Raw genomic sequence first — 24374 nt, 5'->3', positions numbered from 1 at the left:
ACCTTTTTCCCTCATGTTGAAGAGGAGAGGCCTGAAACAACAAACCGCCAAGCGAGAAGGGATGGGGGATGAGGGTGGGAGGGAGGCAGATGGGATGAGTCACCCAGCAAACAGAGTCTAGTTTAGGTTAAGCTATACTGTGCCATACTGTCCTAACAGCGATTTGTAGATTTAACGTAAATGACAAATTATTATTTTAAACAGTAATTAATTATGAGCAGAATTATTAATACAGTCATTATTAATGAAAGTGGTTGCAGCAAAAAATGCATTATGAAGTTGCACATGTCTTTCATACATTTTGCTACGAAGCCATTACTGCAAGTCCACTGTGAACAGGAGGAATGTGACCAGTAATTCTTTCGCTGTTCAAATGGGCATGAGAGCACAGTGTTAAGACAGACCTGAAAAAATGCTAAATGACTTGCTCTTAAACTCAATCAGTTGTAGTAATAGTAAAATGAATAGTACCAGTATTAGTAATGGCAGCAGTAGCAATAGTAGCAGTATACTGGATCAGTTAGCTTATATGCTAACAGTTCATTCCTGGACCTCTAGCTGAGGCTCACCACGACATTCTATCAAAGACCAAAATAGATTGAACTATAGTGGAGCCAGGCCATATGGTTGATACATTGTCAGAGTATTATTATCATTATGTTATTATATATGTATTTATGTTGTTAGGCTTTCAGGTACGTATTTAAATTACAAATTGGAGTCTTCCTCTTGCTGAAATCATTCATTTAGACAACAGTAAATTTGTAGAACAATAATCATATCATTACAGCATTTCCACTGAAAGTCGATAATCTGTTATTTGTACTGATCTCCCAGCCTTACGTGAAGTCAGGTTGTGATACCAAATAGTTAAACAACCTCTCTGTCTCTGTCTCTCACTTGGTGGTGGGGCTGACTGATGACAGACCTGAGGCGTCCTTGGCGGTCTGTGGTTCTGCTCTAAAAGGCCAGCCACGTCCTCTAAATCTCTAATACATGTTTGGCACGATAAAGACAGCAACAACTCTGAAGACTTGTAGCACTTCAGTGAATGTAGCAGCACACATCAAGGTGTTTTTTATTGTATACATATGTGCAAAACACTGCTTCATTCAAAGCTGGAATAACTGAATAGGCAGGGCTGCAAAATTCTCATACACAAAAGGTAAGCAAAAATAATGGAATCTGTTTATATACAATTTACAAAATATAATAAACTTTATATAAAAATGTATATAATCATCTATATTATTTAACTGAAGCTGTGTCCTTAAAGAACAGCCGCTAATATGCTCCTTTTTCTTTTCTCTAGGAACATTAAATTGTCCTTTACATTCACTTGTTGCACATTTGAGGAGTCCTTTATTGCAAAAGTGTCCATTCAGTGAGGTAGAAATGTTCATTTTTGGGTCTTCCTCTTCATGAAAAACAAGAGTCACTCAGCTAAGTGCTCGTTCTGCGCTGTGTGATGGGATCAGTCCTGCTGCCGTCAAACGGCTGTTCATAAACACTGTTGCTCTGCTCTGACTCAGAGTCCTTGGTGAGACCATTCTCTTCCTGGTCTGACTCGATGTCAGGAGCGGCGTATGGATTCTCGTGCAGAGTTATTCCGTTATGTGTCACTGACGGTAGGCCGAAGTCTGTGTACAGGTCCTTATGTGGCCTCCAGGGAGCTTTCCCAAATGTTCCTGAGTGAGAAAGGTGCGAGAAGAGGTCAGACCAACTTACAGACAAAATCGGTACAAGTTTGGAAAACTGGTCATCTTAAAACCTACCCATGAAGGTGTTGCAGGGGGAAAGACACTCATGAGCTCTCCCATAGTCATTGGCTTCTCCCTCCTCCATGGGTGGTCGGTGGTCACTCTGCTGTTGGGAGGGGCCATGATGGAGACTCGCATTGGGAAGCTGCATCAAGACAGTGGAGGAGCAGAGGTCATAATGCTCTGACAGGAAGTAGTCCCTCCTTTTAGAGTTCGTGAGGCTGCCGCTGTAGGAGTCAATGCATATGGGCCTTTGGTCGATGGAACAACCTGAAGGTGAAAAAAATGGGAATTACTGATTCCACGTGAGTCTGAAAGACAAATTCCAGAGATACTGAATGTACTTCAGGAATACTTGGACATAATGTTCCTGACCAACAACAGTCTTGTTGTAGGATAATGATCTAAAGAATCTTTTCCATTTGACTGACAAGTTGTACACACCTGTGAAGACTTCTGATGGGTCAGTGGAGTACATATCTCGGCGAAGCAGTGAGCTGATTGGACCTTGATAATGACAGAGTAGAGGGTCGATGGCTGCCTCCATATCTGCTTCACTTCCTGTATCCAGCTGACAAAGACCTGCGTGGGTAAAGCAACAGTATTGTTTAGGAACAATGTGATGCTGCAGAAGGATTCAATTTTAGGACAAAGAAGAAAAGGCAGGTGTATTACCATTCATGTCTTTCGGCTGCAGGTAGAAGCCGCTAATTGACGAAGCCATGTACTGATGGCTGCTGCCGCTCTCTGAGGGGATGTAGCCGTCCTGTCGGTCCGCAAGTGTGCCCTGGGAGGACAGGTAGCTGGGAATGTCGGCAGGCAGGTTGGTCTCATCTGAAGCACAAAGACATCATGTTATACACTTCCAGTTTTACTTTAAGGATCAAAGTAAAATTCGAACCGCGAAGAGGTGCCATTAACCAACCTGTGTTGGTGACGCTGCAGTCCTCGTTGCGTCGCCGAGTGTGGTAGATGATGACCACCCAAACCAGTGATGTGCCCACCACGCAGCACACCACAGCTATGATGACGATTCCCACTGTGGTCCATCCATCATCGTCCGACCCTGCCCCGCCCACCATGCCGACTCCCACGCCGCCTTGCACTCCAGAATCACAGTTGGGATTTGGTATGACTGCCAGCCTAACGTTACCCCTTTCGGTGCCAAGTGCGTTTGACATCTCGCAAGTGTACTTCCCAGCGTCAGCCTCTGCAGCATCAACGATGATGAGAAGCTGGTTGGCAGCTGCGAAGAAGTGGCGCTCGGTCACTAGCAGTGGGCTGTCATCTTTGGTCCAGTTTAGCCTTGGGGGAGGGCTGCCACCAGCTATGCACTGGAGGACAGCGGTTTCGCCCTTTGCCACAGTGCGATCCATAAGGGGCCGCAAGAACGAGGGTGTTTCTGTAGAAGGTTTACAGCAGTAGAATAGGTTAGAATGACAAGGAAGCAACAATGTTGGAGTGATTCATCAGTGTGAAGTTTGTCTATCCTTCATACAAGCCTCTGAACTGAAAACTGGGGCTCTAAATGTGGAGTGTGACTTTCTGCTCCAACAATGCTGTTTCTCACCTAGAACAGTTAGTGTAGCATTTGCTGAAATGGCTCCAGCTGTGTTCTGAGCAGTGCAGCTATAAACGCCTATGTCCTCAGTCTTGACGTCCACTATGAAAAACACATCATCCTCCGGCATGACGTGCATACGGCGTTCACGGGCAGCGGGGAAGTCAGTGCCTCCATCTTTCTGCCAGGCTATCTGAGGGGAAGGGTGACCGATGGCAGCACATTCCAGTCTGGCTGTTGCTCCAGCACGAATACTCAGGTCCATCGGCATCTTGGTGAAGGAAGGTAACACTGGAAATGACAAAAAAGATTTGGATCATTTAAGACTTTCACATGCACCTTGTGGATTGAGACACATCCTAAACAATTGGTTAATCCCATCTCAAACTTACTGTTGACAGTGAGCCTGGCCTTGGTGGAATAGGACGATCCAAAGTGGTTGGAGATGACGCATTGGTACTTTCCCTCACTGGAAAACTCCACATTACGCAGCTGCAGGGTGGTCGTATACTCTGTCACCTCTGTCTCGCCTCCTGCGCCTCCCTGCACACGTAGGTGGGCCTGGTTGTGGATCTCTGCGTCATTGAGGACCTCGTTGTCTTTCTTCCAGGCGAAGGTCATAGGCGAGTCACTGGAGCTGGCCGCCGAGCAGACAAACGTCACGTTGGTGCCCTTGAGGGCTGACTGGGTCTCCGGCTGCACTGTGATTTGAGGCTTTGGGAAGTCATCTGGGAAGAAAACAAAAAGGAGAATTTGAAATTGCCATTTAACAATTTCTAAGAGTGGGTCTGGAATATTTAGAGATGTTTTGTACATTCTTTGGCATTTTGGTGGCAGATGAGGGTCTGAAAGGGGAAAAACTGAACTCAAATATTTCCTCAGTCATTGGTATCTCAGTGTCTGATGGTAACCAGGAAAGCTGACACATTAGTAAATTTCCGTACCAGTCCCTTCATGACACTCATTAGCTTGTCCACGAGTTGAGGAGGAAAATATTGAACAATCTGGGTCAGTTTGTAAATGGAAAACCTGCATGGATAAATGGCTGTTTTTAAGGCATTACAGTGTGTGTGTGTGTGTGTGTGTGTGTGTGTGTGTGTAAAGGTGTAACACTGAGTGAATGCATCACTCACCGCATACAAACTCCTCCTGGCTGACAGCGAACACGCTCCTGCCCTTCAGCATTTGTGGGTGGGCGCAGCTGGCGTTGACGCAGGGCAGGAAGGTTTGTTCTGCCACCCAGACGGGAAGCCACTTCAGCTGGCAGTCGCACAGCAGGCTGGAGGTGTTCAGACGTCTGCCAGGAGAGAAGATACCCAAAAAAATTCACATTGCAGTAACATTTTAAATGTTTTCTGTGATTTTTCTCTTGCATAGTTTGTGAAAAATGCTTGAAGCAATACACAAGTAAAGTGTATACAACGCACATGACAGTGTAATACGACATTTTAATGCTGCTTTGCTTACTGGCAGGATTACTAAATAGACTGCTTTTTTTTAAAACTGTGTGAGAAATTTGTCCAACATCCATTAAATCACAATAACAAAAATGAAAAATTCCCTTGCACAGTTTTTACTGGAAGTTATGGGGGAAGGAGACAAAGGAAAATGTGGGCCTGGTATTAACATTGAAGTAAGCACTGTTTGCTGCTGACTTTCCCAGCACACCATAATGAGTTTCACCTGGTGTTCTGTCCCACATCAACACTGAAACACTAACAAAAGCCGCCCGTGATCATACTCACAGCTCCTGCAGGTTCTTCATCTGAGAAAAGGCGTTTGCTTGGACAGACATGATAGCGTTATTACTCAAATCTCTGTGGAGAAAAGAGAAAAGAAATTAAGACTGGTGAGATCCTCACAGAAAGAGGGCAGCATTTTCGGCCAACATCAGCCGCACAGAGTGAAAGCTACAAAAACTTCAATCGAGGGGAGAAAAAAGTCTGGGCTCCAGAACAATAAAACTCTGGGCAGCAGTTTGCTGTGTTAATCAAGAGAGGCCCAACTCTGGGCTGCTTTGAGCTCTGGCAACGGCTGGGAAAAAACTCTAATTAGAATCAAATGCAGCTGTTGTACACTCATACACACACATCCACAGACACACAGAGTTCCCTCCACTTGCCTCGGTGATCGATATAGTCTGGCGCACATGTAAAGATACTAATGGCAGAGTTTTTTCTCGATTCCACATCAAAGTGGAGGAATGGGAGAAGACAGTATGGGTGTACAGCTCTAACAAACAGCCTCTGTGTCTCAGTGTGATTCACCCTGCTTAGTTTACAGCTCAGGCTTTTGGAAACAATCAGTGAAACACGAGGCCGACTCACAGGTGCTGCAGTGCGTCCAGGCCCGAGAAAGACTTCTTGGTCACTGAGCGGATCTGGTTCCCCTGCAGAAATCTGGGAAAATGACAAACTGATCAGTTTCACACCTCACTTTTACTCACTGGCCTTAATGTGTTCTATGATTTCCACCATGAACTCACAGTTTCTTCAGCTTGTCCAATGCAGAAAAAGGACCGTTCATGTCTTCAATGGTCCAAGAGATTTCATTCTTTTGGAGATCCCTTTCCGAGGAAACAAAGACAGACCGCATTGTAAAAAATCCACACCCAGAAAACAACTGCAGTGGCGATGTTAATAAAACTTTATGCGGCTTTACATTTCGTGTGAGGGGGAAAATGTTTGAGACTTTAAATTATATTCAAAGTGGCTCCATGCCTTACAGGAAGTTCCTTCCCGGCCTTTGCGGCACTTTTAAAAGTCTGGAATGGCTTTTCTGTGTTGTATAGAAAAAGAAGTTTTACAAGGAAGCAGTGCAGTATAATGTGTGCTACATTGTAAACATTCAAGGGCATAAATATACTCTGCATGCATTGCAAATATCTGTGCAACTCAGCCTCAAAGGAAATGTTGCCACATCTCCATCCACCATTAAATACATTGTGGGTTTATGATATTTAACACATTCTGTGGGTTCATCTGTGACCAACACTTTTATTTTTGTTTCGCAAAACCCTGTCAGAAGCCGAAGTGCCTGTTAGCTGTGTTGCATTCAGGAGCTGCTGCACCAGCTGGTCATAAGCCCAAATTAGCCTCGTTATATCTTAACTGTTAATAGTGTAACTGTATATATTTTTCCCACTCATCAAAATAACTCTGAAACACAATATTTCTCCACACATGCATATTTGATTTTGTGGCCCTAACCAACATTAATTAATGTTGTCTAACATCTTTTTTGGGGGAATTTATATCATCATTAAACTGATCAAGTGTCAGACCAGATGTGTCAGCCAAATGCCATCAACTCTTTTTCTCTTCAATCTATGCCAAACTACTAACAAACTAACGTTTGTTAGTTGGTTCAGTTAGCTACATAATGGTCACATCTGGAAGACAAACTGTGGTGCAAACTGTTTTAATTCAGAGTTGTGTAAATCTCCACTTTGTAAATACTTACATTATAACGAGGCAAAGTTTAAAGTTAAGAATAGCTGCTGTAACCGGCTTCTGGTCTAGTTCCCACTGCTGTGGGTACAGAAATTGGTCTCTTTGCCTTCACTTCAATGGATTTCTCCTTGTATGATCTCTGAACTTCAGGGCAAAATACAAAGCTCAGCAAAAAAAAAAAAAAAAAGCCCATGCTCTTTGATTCTGAGGGAATGACACCAAAATCTGACGATTAACGTTAATGTTCCCTAAAACATTTTCTGCTATCAAACTGGAACTGTGACAGCTGAAAAAATACCCACAGAGAGAAAAAAACACCAAACAACTACATACGCAGCATTAGAGTACGAATATCACTAAAAGCTAAGATTTTGCCAGAGAAATTGCCTCCTTTGATGCCTCAGCTCCTCTAATGCTTTCAAACTGTTATTTTCCTCCTCAACGTGTCTGGTTATGGCTGATTGAGATTAAGGAAGGGTGTGTGTGTGTGTGTGTGTGTGTGTGTGTGTGTGTGTGTGAATGGGAGGGGGCGGCAGATTTGAAGCCCTGAAGCAATCCATGTCCACCTAGCTGCACACCTGCCCTACAGTGACCTCAGCAGCACAACTCACATTTGGTTCCAGTTAAAAAAAACCTCAACCAAGGGAAATGTTACGGAGCCACTCTGTGGGAAAGGGGGGAAGGGTGGATGTTGATGTGGGGAGGGGTCGGGTGGAGGAAGGGAAGAGGTGGGGGGGTTGTTGAGGTCGGGTTTAGCCTCTTGGAGGGTTTTATGTGTGTGGAGAGACCTCAACACAGTAATCTATTTCACATCCCCAAAACAAATCAGGCAGGATATTTCCACTCAGGCAGAGAATTGATGGTGGAGGTGGGTTTTAACGAGGGTGGGGGGGGCAGCATGTGAAGTGTTTTTAGGGACCTGTGCATATATTTAATGTTCGTGTTAGCTGAAACACCGAATCACACACCGTACTATCGACTTAAAGGGAAGGTTTGACACTTTGGAAATAGCACTTCTTCCCTTTTCAAATCAGTGATATTCTGATCGCATAGCCTACACAAGATCACATTTTGAGGAAACTTTTGTGTTTTGTTTAAGATTTTTGAGTTTAACTCACAGCATCTGCAGGTTGGAGAGGCCACGAAAAGCTCCGTCCGCTATAAAGCTCACACGGTTGTTTCCGATGTGCAGCTCGTCCAGCAGGCTGAGGCCTACGAAGCTGGACTCCTCCAGTCTGGACAGATGATTGGAGGAGAGGTTGCTGTGGGACAGACGACAAAAACAACATGAGAACAAGAAAACTGGCTCATAGAACAAAAAACAATAATCTTTTGTTATAGTTTCCCTTTAATTTATGACATTTTGCATATGCATCACTTGGTTTGTCTTGAACCTGTTCCAGGATCATCCCACATGATTTGGCAGGTGTGGCAATAACTAAATTATCTGTTATATTTCCTTGAGTTACCTACAGTCAAAAATATTTTAATTCAATTTCACGATCATTTTCATTCTGTATGAGCAAGAGGAGACCAAATCAGAAAACTTGAAACAAATAATTCTGAGAGGCCAGTTTTTAAGTAAACTCAGATGAGGACAGATCAGATAGCCGGGCACGTTCCCAGCCAGCAGGCGACTTGTTTACTCCCAGGTTCAAGCGATAAGAGCGAGAGAAGCGGGGGGGGTGAAGAACAACAACCTATCTGTGAAAAAGGCTCCAGACACGGCAAACACTGAAATGACCGCTGCTGTAAACAAACAGCCACAAAAAAAGGAAATTCAGTCTGCTTCCAGGAATGTGTGTTGATGAGTGGGAAATCACTCAAGGTTGTGGGTAATGTAGTACTTCCCCAGCAAAGAAACTGCAACTAATAATGGACTTCGATAGGAGGAATAAGTGGGACTTCCGGAGGGTGATGTTTTTGGCTGAAGCAACAGCAGAACAGAGAAGAGGCAGAGGGGTGTGTAATATGCTGGCAGTGCTTTAATGTTGGCACTGGCTGGCGGAGCATAAGAGACGCTGCTTTGTCTGTGTGTGTGTTGGTGTGTGTGTGTGTACGTGGGGCTTGGCGACGGGAGGAACTGGAGTGTGAGGAAGGGCAGACAGGAGGGCCAGAGAGGAGGAGAGGGCAACACAGAGAAGTGTTGGGAGTTCAGAGTGTGAGTGGAAAGTGAGGAGGGAATAACGAGAGGGAGGGGGGGGAAGAAGAGAAAAAAAAAAAAAGGTGGACTCACAGCTCGCTGAGTTTCTGGCAGAACTCCCAGGCGTCAGGTCGGATCCTGCTGATGGCGTTGTGGCCAAGGTGGAGCTGCTGCAGAGTCAGCAGGCCGTACAGCCAGCCCTTGCTCACCTCCGTCAGGTTGTTGTAGTCCAGCTGCCTGCGGGCCCACACACACACACACACACACACACACACACACAATGAGACTTTATACTGCGTTTAACTCATGATGGAGAAGCAAGACCTTAATGCAGATCTCTTGGAAATTTGCTTACAGGACTTCCATGTTGCTGAGGCCCCAGAAGGCTCCGTCCATCAGGCGGCTGAGGCCATTCCTCTGCATCTTCAAGGAGCGAAGAGCATGCAGACCGTGGAACGTCAGGCCCTCCACCCTGCGAACCCGGTTCCTGCTCAGCTCCCTGAAACACACACAGAGGTATTTTGCAACTTATTTTTAAGCGTTACAGTTGCCTAAAGTGGCTCACTTTTTCAGTTATTCAATGTTTTCTGTTGAACTGTACTGAGTTCAGGGTGGAAAGGTCTCAAAAACCATCTCACAATCCCAATGGTCACCAAAAGCTTACAGATGCTGGAGGTGGGGCAGCTGGAAGATCTTAGCTGGGATGGTGGAGAGACGGTTGCGGTTCAGCCGCAGAACCTGCAGACTGTTAGACAGGTTGGTGAAGCAGCCTGTCTCCAGCGACGAGATCCGATTGTTGTTCAGGAACCTGAAAGAGAAAGATTTCAAAACAAGGCTTGGTTAAAATGCAAAAATATGGATGAAAAACTGTTTTACAACAGAAACACAGGCTTGGTTTTTCACATACCCTGCAGAAATTACACATTTTGGGCTTTTCCCAGAATTTAGTGAAAATACTACTGTATAATATGATTTCACTGGCGCATTAGGACCCACTAATATATTCTGATTTAAATTAAACATTTCCCTCAGCGGCATGAAATACACAATCAGACATTAACAGGACTGGTGACACTCACAGGTTCTTGAGAGGCAGAGCGGGGAAGGAGCTGGCCTTTACATCCACAATGTTGTTGTTGCTGAGATCGAGCGTTTCCAGGGCGAGGAAGGGCCTGAGCTGCTCCACAGAGATCCTGGTGATCCTGTTGTTTGCTCTGAAAATACAGACACCATCGCTCCAATAAATGACAAAAATACTGTGTATTTGACTAGTGGCGCACACCAGTTTCATGTTTCCTGACACACAAACAGTCAAGTCCCTCAATTAGCTTGTGGTATTAAAAAATGACAAACTCTCACACTTGAAAAGCAAAAACTTACCACCCAACATGAGACGCTGTCATAGTTTTTTGGGGTTTTTTTTGCCGATGTTGCATGCCTGCAGTATTTGAAGCATGCCAACAAATTGCTCAGTATGATCAATGGCTGCTGCTCTTCATGCCAGCTCCAAGCAACCTTTGGGTTTATTGATGTGTTATTTTGTTTATAAGGTAATTACCAACAAGGTATTTAAAAAAGTAACCTGCCAATTACTTGGCTGATGAATACCATTCCCTCAGTGAAAGCATGCCTCGGCAGAGGCCAGCAATTTCCTGAGCTGCACGCCTCCTAAATTGCAGTGCAGGGACTGCTTAGTTATAAACAGAGCCTGTACAGTGCCCTCTTTGTGTATGAGACCCGGCACTAGAGAGAGAGTGAGGGGGGGAAGCAGGAATTCCCTCCAATGCACCAGACTACAGGCCTCGTTTTCAGTATTCATTGCGATGGTTACAGTCCCCCCTCCAGCTACACCTTACTGACCAGAGAGCTGTTGGTTTTTCTGCTTTTTTCCAACAGCCCTCGAAAAAATAAAATTTATGATGTCGGTTTAATTTGGGATGTTGGGTGATTAATATTTAATTTTTGAATCTGTCATTCAGTTGGCTCACGGCACAGACTGCTCGGTGAGACGGGCTGCTGCTGAATAGAGCTGAAACTTTCAGATGATTAATTGATTAGTTGATTGATAGATTATTTATGGTCAGCTATTTCATTAATCTCTCATGCAAAAAGATGCCCAAGTTTCAGCTTCTCAGCTGCGCTCGCCTTACGGCTGGAAGACATGGGGCACAGACACGACGCATTAGGTAGGCGGGAGTAGCGTTTTTTTTTTTTTTTACTTGCTACACAGACTCTGTCTTTGTAGCATGTGGTTGCGTGCCAGCTGTGTTTTCTGAGCAGAATTAAAGTGACTCTACCCTCACCTGATAATCGTGGCCAAGGCGGCTTCACTGTGTGCATACAGAGTTTTGCGAAGTCATACTGCAGTTGGTTAGGCGGGGTTTGGAAGCACAAACTATATTAGGCAATATCAACTGCTGCTGAAGTAATTAACTAGATCATTTTAACTATAGCATCATGGATACGCTTTGATTTGATGGATTTTAATATGCAATGTAAACACCCACAAAGATGCTCTGCTGCGTCACATTGCCTCTGCTACAATTAGGTATTTATTTCAATCATATTTAAAAGAGAAAAAATAATGTAAATAGACCAGCTGCGTAAAAATAGAGGTGAGCAGTGCGATGTCTGTGCAGGTGCAGACAGCTTCCATCATCAGTGCAGCAGCTTCAGTTAGGCAAATTGAGAAAACCATGGCCAGATTAATTAAGAAGGAAAATAATCATCAGATGCAGCTCTGGTCACAAAAGTGCCTCCATCACTTTGTCACAGGTGCAAGGAAAAAGATGCATGTAACACTCGGGCTGCAAATCAGGTATTATGGCCTGTCTGTTCTCACCCTGCTCGCCCGGACCCTGCTGGTTAGTCTAATCTTGATCTCAGATTTTATTCTCATTTCGTCCACCTCAGGCAGAGAGACAGTGTGGCACCACGCTGCTGTGAAACTGAGATATCGCACCGATTGAAAACACTGTGTGGTAACACTGGGAGAACTCTGACCTATTTTCCACATGTGTTGATGTTGATATTTCCATGGAAACAGGGTTCTCCATCTGGAAAGTGTAGCACCTTTCGGATATCTTATGATTCAAATACACAGAAGGGAGGACTCGACCGTCAACAAAGATTCAAGATGGATGGCAGCCCGGACTGTGAGACATTGCTGGAATAAAAGCTGCCAGACCTGACTGCTTGAGTCAACCCTGGTCCTGTGGCAGGGACAGACTGAAGGCTGGGCGCGGGGGGGGGGGCAGAAACTGCTATAAGCAGCAACACACAAAAACGACTTTATGATGCTCTGAAACTGCTGAAAGAAGTTAAATCAAATCATTGCTGGCTTTAAATTGTTATAGTTTGGTGCATGAACGCATGCCAGCAAGCATGCCTGTGCACAATGGAAAGCGGAAGGCCAACGTGAAACTTTCTTCACATCATTCTGAAAATAAATCACTGGCCTTCACTCAGAGGTTCTTTTGGTTTCACTCAGGTTTGTGCGTGAACCCACTCACTCCTGTCTGTCCCCAGAATTAAAGAGCTGGCTGCAGACCTCCTCCCTATGGAATAACCTCCCTGCTAACATCATCGGATTTTAAAACCCCTTTCAGGCGAATTTGTGATATAGAATTGACCTGACTTGTTTGTAACAGCCTAAACTGTCACAAATGGTTTCTGATGTGCAGCAACTACACGGCTGTAGTGAAATACAGATCATTGTCTGCCATAAAAGCGGCACAGGCAGCTCTTTTGTTTGGAGATTTGCAGTGGGCTTTCCACGCACCACGGCCCCCCGGTCCCAAACAAAAGTGCCGCACACCACCTGTGTCTCAGTTTTCATGTTCCCCTGACTGGTCGCTGAGAGAAGGAGGGCCGCCTAGTGAGAAAGAACCAGTCTTTCCAGTTTCTCTCAGGGGGGAAAGTAGAGCTATGGAGAGGGGCTGGAGCACGCTTCAAGAGGACAAGAAGATGGACCCTCAAGGAGTAGAAATCTGGCTTATTATTTCATATATATAACCCTATTCAGACTCTGTGTGATTGCACGGCTGGACAGTCGTGCTTGCACGCAGCAAACAATGCTGTTTTCCTTTTCAGTTTCAACATCAGCACTGCCACTCAATGAGCACTCCTCCGTCTTCTCCGCACACAAACAAGCCGAGCATTGTACGCTTTAATTACACACCCATCAAATTTGTTCATCCACTTTGCTGTCAGATAACATGATTATAGAGCCATTACAACTGCGGTTGCAGGGCTTTGCTGCTGTCAGTGGAAGTCGATAGAAGGCCAGCCTCGTGTCAATAAGAGCTCGCGGAATCTTGAGTATTGATCAAATATGCAGCCGTTATTAAACCGAGGCGAGCGGCAGATAAGAGCAGCACTACATCGATGCTGCAGTGCCACTGCGATTACAACCACACAAAGTGTTTACTATGCATATAAAGTCAGTACAACACTTTTCTGGATAACTTTAACAAATATGGTCCCAGAATCTTCATCTGCACATGCTTCAAGGCTTTCCAAACCGTGTGAGACACGCGAGGGTTAGAAGTGTGGGTAAAGCCCGTTTTATTATAGGCTTGTCACACCAGCACGATGTGGGTTTCACACAAGCATATACCTGCCAGCACGCTTGACGAAACCCCATAGTATTTTTGGCCTCCGCCACCATCAAACTGACCACATTTACTCACTGAAAAGTTATGTAAAATTCAAGGGTCCTTGATGAAGGGTTTTTTGCTGTTGTTGTTGTTGTTGTTGTTGATTTGTGCTTCAACAAAGCTTTGTCCACTGAGTGGCAGCTAATTCTTTTAATGGGGGAAGCCATTTGAATGGAAAGTCGCTTTTTTCTAAAACCATCTCACTTGTAGTGTGTGTGTGTGTGTGTGTGTGTGTGTGTGTGTGTGTGTGTGTGTGGTATTTCCTATTGGAAAAAGAACAGAGTTTTGAGAAGCCATCTGATGACTCCCTCTCTCTGCAGTGGCGCCTGTAATGAAAACCAGGGCTGCGTTTGCTGTTGAGACGGCATATTAAACTCTGCACATATCTCATTCAGATGGCTGATCATCTTAACACGTCGGCTCCCAGTCGGAGTGGAGGGAAACAGGGATCGTATTAACATGTGAACCGAAGGACTTTTACATAAGATGACAGGGGAGCTGTAAAATTCTTAATGTAGGAATGCATTTCTCCATTGCCTGCAGGACTAAAAAAAACCCAAATTAAACATGTAACATAGGTTTGTGAATGCATTATTAAGATTGTAAAACTTTTCATTAGTTGCAGCCCAAGTAGAATCCCTATTGCTTGTATATATTATGAAACTGTCATGGATTATTACTATAATCGCTACTGTTTTGGTTTGTAAATCTCATCCTCAACAAGGTTCCTCATTTCCATGGACATACCAGGAGGTTCACCTAATCAGACCTGGAATCTCCAGGTCATTTGTTGAACCCCCCCTGAACAGGCAGAGGGATTTAGTGGCAGTGGGGTTTACCCCCTCCATAAATTCCTGGGAAATTGTTCAATTAATTAAGATGATCACGACTCAATTACTACCAGCTGCAGGGTTATTGCCGTTTGTTTTTACTCGGAGCTGCGAGGTCAAAGAAGTCGGCGAGAGCTGCCGCTATGTCTGACTGGCTGTTTGAATAAGTGGTATCCGATACCCCGGGGTCTTTACTACCCTCCCAGCTCGGAGAAACTGAAGGAGGAAGAAAAATTCTGGAAAATCACCTAATCTGACGGAGGAGGGCGACAGCCAACACAGGCAGAGCGAGTGTGAGAGCAAGTGTGAAGCTCAGTTTCTTCTTGCTCTTCTTGTTCTTCATCTTCTTCTTCTTCTGTGCGTGCTCTCGTTCTCCCTATTGTTTTTGACAAATTTGAAATGACTTATGGTCCTGACGGCAACAGTTTAATGGATTCACAATGTGGTGTCTTTTTTGGGGGTTGACAAATGACGGAGTTTTTGAGGCAAACATATTAAAACCAAAGCAGATAATAACCATCTCTCTTTATATTTGCATTTGATCTTTTTAATGCAAAACAGGCCGTGTTGACTATGGCATTAGCGGTTTTGTTGGGTTAGCATGATATACTGTAGCTTAGTAGCTTGTAGCTATTAGCTAAAATTAGCATTAGCTACGAAGCAAACCACTAGGATTCCTGCTATTATCTACCTCTTGTATGTCCTGTTTTGTTTTGTTTTTTTTTGTTACCTGCTCAAACCTATGTGTTTTTAGCTCTAAAAGCATAAAATGCATCAGAAAAAAGTTCAGTTTTAATTCTTGAGGTATTTTGTTTATTCACACGAGATAAAAACTGCATCCTTCCTTAGTTCAGTACACTCAGAGGTTTTGCTGCTACTATTGTACTTTGTCTGGTATGACCAGTGGTTAATGGTGGCTAATGTTAGCTAATTTTAGTAACGTTTAGGTAGATACTTCTGTATAATTTACATTACTGGGCCACATGTTACGGGTCTTCTCTACTTGTCTAATGACATGCATTATGATTATACTGCTTAGGATTCCGAGCTAATAAAAATTCAGGAACAACAGGTAGCAAATGTAAATTAGCATTGGCTATGACCTACTTCCTCGTACAGCCCGCTTCAAGTCTTTTCCACTGAGCATTAGTGTCACTTGGTCAGATATGTGAATGTAAATGTAGTTCATGAGCTACATAAAGCAACACATTTCTCTGATTAATGCTTGTAATACGTATACCACTCATTTATGTTAAAATAAGAGGTCTTATTTTAAGATAAATCTCTGTGTCTCATATTATTCTTTAACTCTTTTTAGTTTTCTATTTTAAAAAATAGAATATTAAAAGAAAATCTGAAGCTGTTGAATTTATCTGGAATCAATAAAGGCATGGATGACATGACATTGGGTAAACCAAACTGAACAACATCCTCAAATCAAATAAAGAAATTATGGTTTGGACAAAGTCTGGAATTTTTAAAGTGACTCTGTGCAGGAACTCTGCACTTTCATCCAGAGCTGCTCATGGGTACTTGGACAGCAAACACAGCAGATGAACCTGCGACCTCTTTCTAACCATTAAGGAAACAATGCAGCCAGTCACACCAGGTGGTGTTTGTATGTGAAACAAATATTCAGGACAGCAAATCCATTTAGAATCAAATCCAAATCTGATTTAGGAGGAAATCTCGCAAAAATCCCCCTCAAATAATGCAGTGAAATGTGACATCTTAGGTGTAAAGAGTTCGCCTTAAACAAAAAAAAAACACCCCGCCTGTCTTCCTCTGCTGAAACTTATAGCTGGAGGGGACGCTCCTGCGCTAAACGTGCAAACAAATTGTCGATGGCTGACAGCTGAACACCCTGCGGCTGCCGCAGAGCATCGTGTTGGGGCTTGATGAGGAATACGCCTCATCAAGCCTGGAGACAGATACATTCTTCCACAATAACTTCACGTCGGTTGGTTTTGGAGAGACATGCCACAGAAAGCAAATAAAATTGTTGAGGTTTCACACACTAATATCTGGTGTTCTTTTGAAAGCACGTATTGCACAACAATATTCCAAAGGATCCTCTGGTTTAAGTCTGAACAGGATTAAATCTGACAAGTCAAATGCATTTTCATTGAATGCATCAGCGGGAGTGTGCTCAGTCTCACAGTATCAGTCTCACACTTTAAGGCACTGTTGGTTTATGCTGCATACATAAAACTGTGATTAATTGACTAATTTTCAGACACTCAGCGAACTGTCTTGTTTCCAAATAAACCAAAATTCATTTCCCATAACAGGCCACACAGAAACATGTAATACACCCACTGAAACTTAAACATAAAAATCCCCAAATTTGTCATTTTCACATGACAGATTTTCTTTCTTTCCAGCGTCACGTCACTGCCTCCAGGTTAAAAATACACCAACAGCAGCAACAGCCACCAGACAAAACATTTCCATTTCTGTTGATGGCATTTGTCTTCCACCACGTGACCCGTCTAGGGCTGGGTGCCATGTCTCCGACTGCCCCGTCTGGGAACTGGCTCAGCCAAAAAGGTTGCTCTCTAGAGGGAAGGCGAGGGGGAGGAACCACTTCCCAGCTCAGTCTTTAACCAGAAATGGCAACTCTGGCAGAGAATTACCCTCCAGGCCAGAGCGAAGTGAGAGCACAGAGGTGTTTAATGCTTAAAGAAAAAGTTTTACTTACAGAGTGAGTGTTGTGATGTTTGAAGCATAAGGGCCCAGATCAGGTATTGCCTCCCATTCATTGTGGTTCAGCTTTCTGTGGAGAAAAAGAATAGTTTTTCACAAGCAGGCCAGTGATGGAGGCTGTTTGGAAAATCCTGTGCTTACACGAGAAAGTGCTGAGAACACAACTCATACTTACATTTCACTTAGATGTTGTAGTTTGGAAAACAAAGTGCTGTCAAGCACCTGCAATTTGTTATGGCTCAGGTCCCTGTGAAGGCAAAAAGGCAAAAAATTAAGGGAAAAGTATACACCATGAGCAGTGTTTCTCAGCTGCTGCAGTCTGCACAGCAAACATAATTACACACAAATTCTCTGCGTTATTGTGCCTAAACACTGTGAACAGAGGAAATGGATCAAAGGAGAGTCACTGTAATTAAACTGTATGAAGGTGCAAAAGTGACTGACTGAAAAATACGAAAGAACAAGATGTACTGCTTCTCATTCAGACTCTCCAAAAAAAGGCTTACGAGTCAGAGGCCTCGCGTTGGCTATTCATTCCTTCTTTACAACAGAGGAGAACATCCATGCCAAAACAGCTCACTTCATATCCAGGCCTCTGCTGAGAGGCAGAGCCAAAACAGACAAGCTGATAAGTTATTGAGGAAAGACATTCTGTTTGTGCTGAAAAGGAGGCCGAAACCTAGTGAGAGAAGTCAATAAAATGCTGGAGTCGAGGTTTCAGTGCTGGCTGAGGCTTGGTCCAAACCTCTGTTCTGGTGTCTGGACTAGTGTTAACCACATTCCTATTTTGACTTTAATGTTTAGAAACCTTCAAACCAAATCTAACACTATTCTCATTGATACTTGGTTTATTTTCTGCCTTGCGCCTTGCATGTTTTAGAGCAAGTTCACCTGGAGAAGCCAGAGTGTGGACAGGGCCCCAAACCTCGAGCGTGTGTGGACTGATTAGTCAGGGTTTATATCAGAACTCCACTAGAATTTTGCACGTTTTTGGAAAGTTCTTTATTGTTGTTTGTACACGAAGAAGGGTGTGTACATCGGTTGCTTCTTGCCTATTGTAGTCTTGGGTTGTGCTCGATTAGCTCTGGTTTATGTCTTGATTTTGTCTGAACCCCCTTTGGATCTGGGCCTGGCACAAACCCGACTGAGCCTGGTCTTGGACTCAGCTGAAGCAGTCTTGGCTGCAGCTCACTGGGGGTGAGACTCTTGTTTTTGCTGCCTGTTTTGAAAAGGAGCCTGAAAACCAGCTCAAGGAGTCTGGCAAGCGGAGCCTCGTGCACCATAAAGTGGTGGAGTTATTGACGCTGCTGCGCACGATCAACGCTGTGGTGCCAGACACTTTTTTTTTTACACCCCCTCACCCTCCACCCCTCCTCACCTCCCTCATCTGGAATCCATCAAGGAGCTCTGGGAGGAGGGGAAGAACCTATCAACTGGTAATGTATTCACAATGCCGGGAAAAGCGAGAGGGACGCCTTTCAAATGTCTGAAACACCCCTGTTGAATTTTCTGGGGCCTGTTTTTGTTCTTTGGTGGAAAGTTTCACGAACCACTCAACCAGAGTTTTACTTGCCTCGCTTAAGCTAGCCCCCCCAATCCTCCTCCTTTTCTTTCCAAGCATGCAGTTGTATGTTGTTGTTGTTGTTGTAGTTCCAGTGCTGGGGGCCATATGGGAAAGGTGTCCTATCATACTCCCTAGATAAACCTTAAGTAGCACTGACACTTCCACTTCCCTCACAAAGCAGGCTCTGAGCAGAGCAAGATAACGCTCAGTGCTGCGTACAGGCTTCGGCCTGTATCTGCTGGTCTGCTGAAAATGTACTGCACCACGTTCTTATCAAAGGCTGCGGTGATTAAATGAGCCTCTCTTTAAGTTCCAAGAGCTGCCAGTAATGTTTTAGATCACAAGAATGGGATATAGCGGCAGATTTCTAATTTAGTTCCATAAATGTTTCTAGGAGGCAGAAAAGCTCTCATTGGTTGGGTTACACCTTTGTGGATGAATCCAAAGTCGACTTCTTCCTCTTTCCGTTGCTCCCCATTAGGGGTTGCTGCTGTGGATCATCTGTTCCCATCTAGCTGGCCTTGGCCGATATGGTATGGAAATCTGATTTTTATGATTTGCATGTTTGATTTGGCATTGGTTTTTATGTCAGGCCTTCCTGATGCAGCCCTCCCCATTTATCCAGACTTTGGACTGGCACTTGGGAATGGACTGGCCTGTGCATCTCCAGCGACTGGGGAGCAATTTGGGGTTCAGTGTCTTGCCCAGGGACACTTCAACATGTGGACAGGAGAGGGAGGTGGGGATCAAACCACCAACTCTGTGATCAGTAGACGATTCCTTTACCTCCTGAGCCACAGGTTAAGATGAAGACATAAGCTTTTAAAGACCACATGTTAGCCAAACAGCAAATCTGAATGCCAGACCTTGGTGAAAATAATTGTAAGTGATGGTTGTTTGTTTGTTTGCTGTTTTTTTCATTAATTACCATGGTATTATTGTTTTTTTTTTTGGTCAGTATGGTATCTTACTAGCTTACAGCTATTAGCTAGACTAGCTGGTTAAAGTGGTGAAGTAGGTAATTTGGCATTCATTGGTACTGATGATGTTATCCACTGCCTCTTGTGCTTCTTGTATGTCTCCCAGGCCATTAGTGTTACCAGGCCAAATAAATGACCCTTGTGGGAGTTCTTATACTCCTCCAGGGGTGTATGCTTTAACTTATAATAGGACATTTCGTGTCATTCTGTGACTCGGGATTCTCTATTTATTAAAAAATTACATGGGGTAGAATTTTGCCCTTAATGCACATATTGTTTAATGACACTGGGATTCCTAATTCCTTGGATCAATAGCTAGTTCAAAGTCAGGAACAATAGGAGAGTAGCTAATGTCCTGGTAAGTTAGCATTAGCTATGACACAGACCTCATCGACCTCCTCATGTGTGTCTTGGCTGTATTGTTACCTGACCAAACAAATGAAGCTCCTTTGCTCCAAAAACCATCAGATTCCTCTGATAAATGTTTGTAAAGCTCTCATGGGAGTCTCCCATCCTGAGAAAAATTGGTATTTCATGTCATTCTGTGACTCAAGAGTTCTCCATATATTCAAACTTTAAATGGCAGTTTGGCCTTAATGCACATTTTGCTTTCAAGTTGAAAGAATGTTGTGCCCTTTATGAAGACTAAGGCTTTAAATCTGGAGCCTATTTCCCCCCCAACAACCTCGCAGATATTCGTGGCTTAATCCTACTTCTTCATGCTCTTCTCCTCTGCTCCCTCCTACTTTCTCCCTCCCCCCTTTTCTTTCTGCGAGTTTGTTTCAAACTAATCCTACACGCTCCTCCTTAATCAGTACCATCGCTGGCTCTGGAGCTGCTAATTCAGCAGAAATAATGGGGTGCTGGAAAACAAAGGGTCGGTCGGTTTAAGGGGTTTAAGATGTGCTGGAGAGCCACTCGTAAATTAGCATGCCAGAGTGAAAAGAATTTTTCCCCCCATGTGGAACTTTTTTTTTTTTTTTCTCATTTTCTTTGGAAGGCCGGCCTTGGTTATGAGGCTCAGGCTGGGTCTGTTTTCTCTGGCAACGTCAAGTTTCCAGAGCAGCACATTTTAGACAGAGAAAAACTAAATTCAACAGCAGGGCATCAGCCTCGCACAGGAGAGTAAAAATCAAGCACTGCAGCTGAACGCAGGGCGGTAAAATCCCAGTAAGAATAATTATCTGTAAAACAGCATTAAGGTTGTGTTTGGTACTCGGGCTCCAGCAGGCTTCAGGCCGAGCTCAGCCTCGTCTCAACTTCTGGAGCCAGCGGACAAACAGGAGAGTAATGGAGGTATTGCTTTAGGAAGCAGTCCAGGGCTGCACACACACACACACTGTAGCTGATTTATGCTCTTACGGCTTTGAAGGCCCTCGAGGTCTGTGAAGCTGAAACCTGAAGACTGACCCAACACTGAAACACACACCAATCGCTGCAAACAAAAAGGTGGATGCTGTCAGACCACGATAAACATTACGGACGGCTTTGAATTGTATGTGCTGGTGGGAGATTGGAGTCTAACAACTACTAACAGTACAACTGCTTTCACCCTGTAATGATACACCAGAAAGGCTGATTTTAAAACACTGCCTGCAAGCATTGAGACGACTTGTTCTCAGTTATTTACACTTCAATTAAGAGGATTGGAGGGCCTGACAATAGCACATTGATGTGTAAAAACGCACTAAAGTCTGCATGTGCTTCCCTGCTGGCCTCCAGCAGCCCAGTGTGCTGCTGTGAGGGCCAAAACATTAAATAAAACCCATTGAGACCCATAGATCAATGACTAGACTGGACAACGTCTGAGGTGAAGCTTGTTGCCAGAAAAGTTTGCAGAAAGTTTTACTGACAGAACCAGATGTGGACTAAAATAAGAGCCAGCTTCGGTCAAATTAAAGCAAAGTCACCCAAGTGATTTTCCTCTGCAACACCAGATTCTTTTTGTGGTTTACAACCCATTCTGTTTTCACTCCAGCAGGAATGTGGATCATCCCATCGCTGCTGGAGGAAAAAAAAAACCCCAAACCTATTTAGAGCGAATGTGTGAAAAGATGTTAAAATAATTAACCAGTGAGTGGAAATCAAATAAGTATCCGTGTCAGTAATAAGCCACACAAAGGCTCTTTAACTGGACTCACAGTTGAACTGTCCATTCCGGGATCGTGTCTGGAATTTGGCCCCTTTTCAGCCGACTGCAGTCCAAGAGCTCCCCAGAACACGCACAGGGAGGGGGACACGTCCGAGCGTCAGATCCACGCTGCAGCCTCAAAAACACGAGAAAAAACACGGCAAACCCCGCAAAACTGCGAGGCTGCGAGGACGACCGCATTTTCTCTGGCCACACGAGAGAGCAACCCTCTAACTGGAGCTTTCTTCAGAAGAAGCGCAACCAATCCAAAGAGCGACAAATCACCAACCAGAATAAGAAAATCCCAAATCTGGTGCTGATCCTTAAATCCAATCCCGCGTGGACGTGAAATGGAAAAGAAAAGCGTTCTTCTGAAACTTGGCCATTCCTGTGGAGAAACTTTTGTGCCGTGCGCCTCTCTGCCGCTGCTGCTGCTGCTGTGCAGGATCCCCACAGCGCCGCGTGAGCGCACACCAGAGGTATGCGGGGGGAGGGACCGCGGGGGCGCCTGGGAGATGTAGTCCGCCCTGCTGCTCCCACGACGCATGTTTGCATCAGGCAGGACAACTTTAATGAAAAAAAAAAGAGGGTTTTTTTTTGTGTGTGTTTGTTCCTTAAGTGTGTATCCTCCTTTATTTGGGCCCAGTGTGTGTGTTTCGTTTGTTTTGTGTGTGTCGGACATCATAATACAGTAGTTATACTACTAGTAGTTATAACTACTGTAGTAATATAGTTATTATTACTATATATGACTGTACCATTATTACTATGTATATTATAATATTGTTGTCTTGGTATTAATGGTAAAGTTATATTATTAGTATTAGCAGTAGTATTCTATTATTCTTGATACTTTGTTATACAACAGGTATATTTCTATAGACGTCATTATTTATAGTAGTATAATACACACAGTGTACATATTTACATATTTTATGTTGTTTGTTGTTTATGGTTGGTTTATATTGTTGTATAGTGTACATATGTTTACATTTTTCATACATGTTTCTACATCCCCTAAGATATTTCGTAGTTCCTTTTTCTGTTTTATCACTGTTGTACAGTGAGAGCAACTGACCCAGTTCAGGGATTAGTAAATTATTCTGGTTCTGATTCTGATTACTGCAAGTCATGCGATCCTACAGAGCAGTTCCCAACACCTGTAGACTTCCTCAATGTTTCAAAAACCACATGTGGACGTTCAGTTAATATAACAAGTGTGACTTATTCCTTCAACCTTTGCAGTTTTACAGATGTGGGAAGTTCCTTGACTCGAGTATAAAATGTTGTACTTTTAACTCTGGGACATTTAGATGATGGCTGAAGTTACAGTTTTCTTTCCAGATTCAGATTTGACACTAAACATGACATGAGCTCATCCATATTGTGAAATATTGAAACAGTGTGACTTATGGCAACTTTCCTTACATGTGTTCAGAATCAGCTTCAGCATTGTTTGTTTAAATACGCCACTACTCTATGTCACTTTCATGCATTTTTTTTTTTTATTTTTTATAACACTTGAGGTATAAATAATCTGAGAACTCCTTCCATCACTGGTCTTGTTTGTCTGTTTTGGTTGTTGTTCCAGACTTCTTGGTGCGTTGATTAATTAAACCCAGCAGGGACATTTGTATGTATGTTTATTTAAAATAGACAAACTTCAGAGGAAGTCCAGAAAGTGGCTGAAACAAAAAGCTTTTGCATGTCATAATAGATTAATAGGATAATAGTTTAAGTGATCTTTCCCTCACACCAGGAATCAGTGTGCACATAATTCATGGAAAGTGCTAATTAGATAGAGGGCCAGTTTTCACCTTGTTGCAGGACACAAAGCAACCTTAAAGGGAAAGTCACTAACAAAGGCTTTCATTAACATTTTACACTTGAAAGCCAGCTGATATTTTCTCATTTGCAATTTAAAAAGGTGTGTGTTCTTTTTTTCATTTCCACATTAAAAGGCCCTTCATGGGATATTCATGCCCGGGCAGATGTGTTAGGTTCCCCTCAGGCAAAGTGTTCAACAGTTTCCTGTTGACCAAGGTCATACTTTCAGTGTCCGCTGGCACTTCCTCTGCTTAGTGAGGACACAAGCTCATTCATCTGTTGACACGCAGATGAAAGTCGGACTGATCTGGATGATAACTGAATAAAAAATAAATGTCAGTGAGTCACTCTGTGGGCCATGTTTGAGAGATGCAAAGTGTACTTTAATAGAACAGGGAGCGTGTGCTGAAAACAACAAAGGGCTTAATCTTATGTTTAATATTCACCTTAAAAGATGGGATTCTGCCTCTTTCTCTGCAGCAGGTAAACATCAATCAGTGATTTGGATGGTTTACTAAATTGGGTCGTTAAAGACTTTTGGTATCATCATCTATGTCATGCACCATCCATCAGTACCAGGCATCACTTTGAGTAAATAGTCTCCAGTGGACTGAATTGTTTTGGCATGAGGTTGTTTTTTGCTCTTACAGCGCAGATGATTGGTGATAAGCAATTCTATTGTTTATGTGAAGGTTGGCTCATGAATGGTTTATTGCATCTGTAACAGCTGCTCAAAGGTGTGAGACTCATCCTTTGGTCAGG

At 43.6% G+C, this 24374-nt stretch overlaps 1 protein-coding gene across 1 annotated transcript; it reads right to left on the bottom strand.

Annotated features, from left to right (window-relative positions):
- Positions 1-1049: 1049 nt before the first annotated feature.
- On the bottom strand, positions 1050-22224 carry lrig3 (leucine-rich repeats and immunoglobulin-like domains 3). Its single transcript, XM_076721719.1, has 19 exons — positions 21796-22224; positions 17286-17357; positions 17106-17180; positions 9996-10130; positions 9581-9724; positions 9272-9415; positions 9010-9153; positions 7892-8035; positions 5807-5887; positions 5649-5720; positions 5067-5138; positions 4455-4618; positions 3714-4049; positions 3331-3612; positions 2686-3162; positions 2436-2594; positions 2205-2342; positions 1776-2030; positions 1050-1688 (listed from the first exon to the last, which is right to left on the bottom strand). Exons 1-19 carry the CDS (start codon positions 21984-21986, stop codon positions 1444-1446), a joined length of 3330 nt encoding a protein of 1109 aa, XP_076577834.1. The 5' UTR covers positions 21987-22224; the 3' UTR covers positions 1050-1443.
- Between the last annotated feature and the right edge of the window lie 2150 nt (positions 22225-24374).

Source organism: Chaetodon auriga, chromosome 22 (assembly GCF_051107435.1).
Source record: "Chaetodon auriga isolate fChaAug3 chromosome 22, fChaAug3.hap1, whole genome shotgun sequence".
Taxonomy (NCBI): Eukaryota; Metazoa; Chordata; class Actinopteri; order Chaetodontiformes; family Chaetodontidae; genus Chaetodon; species Chaetodon auriga.
Note: the sequence above shows the minus strand (reverse complement) of the source record. Positions and strands in the feature narration are given on the sequence as shown.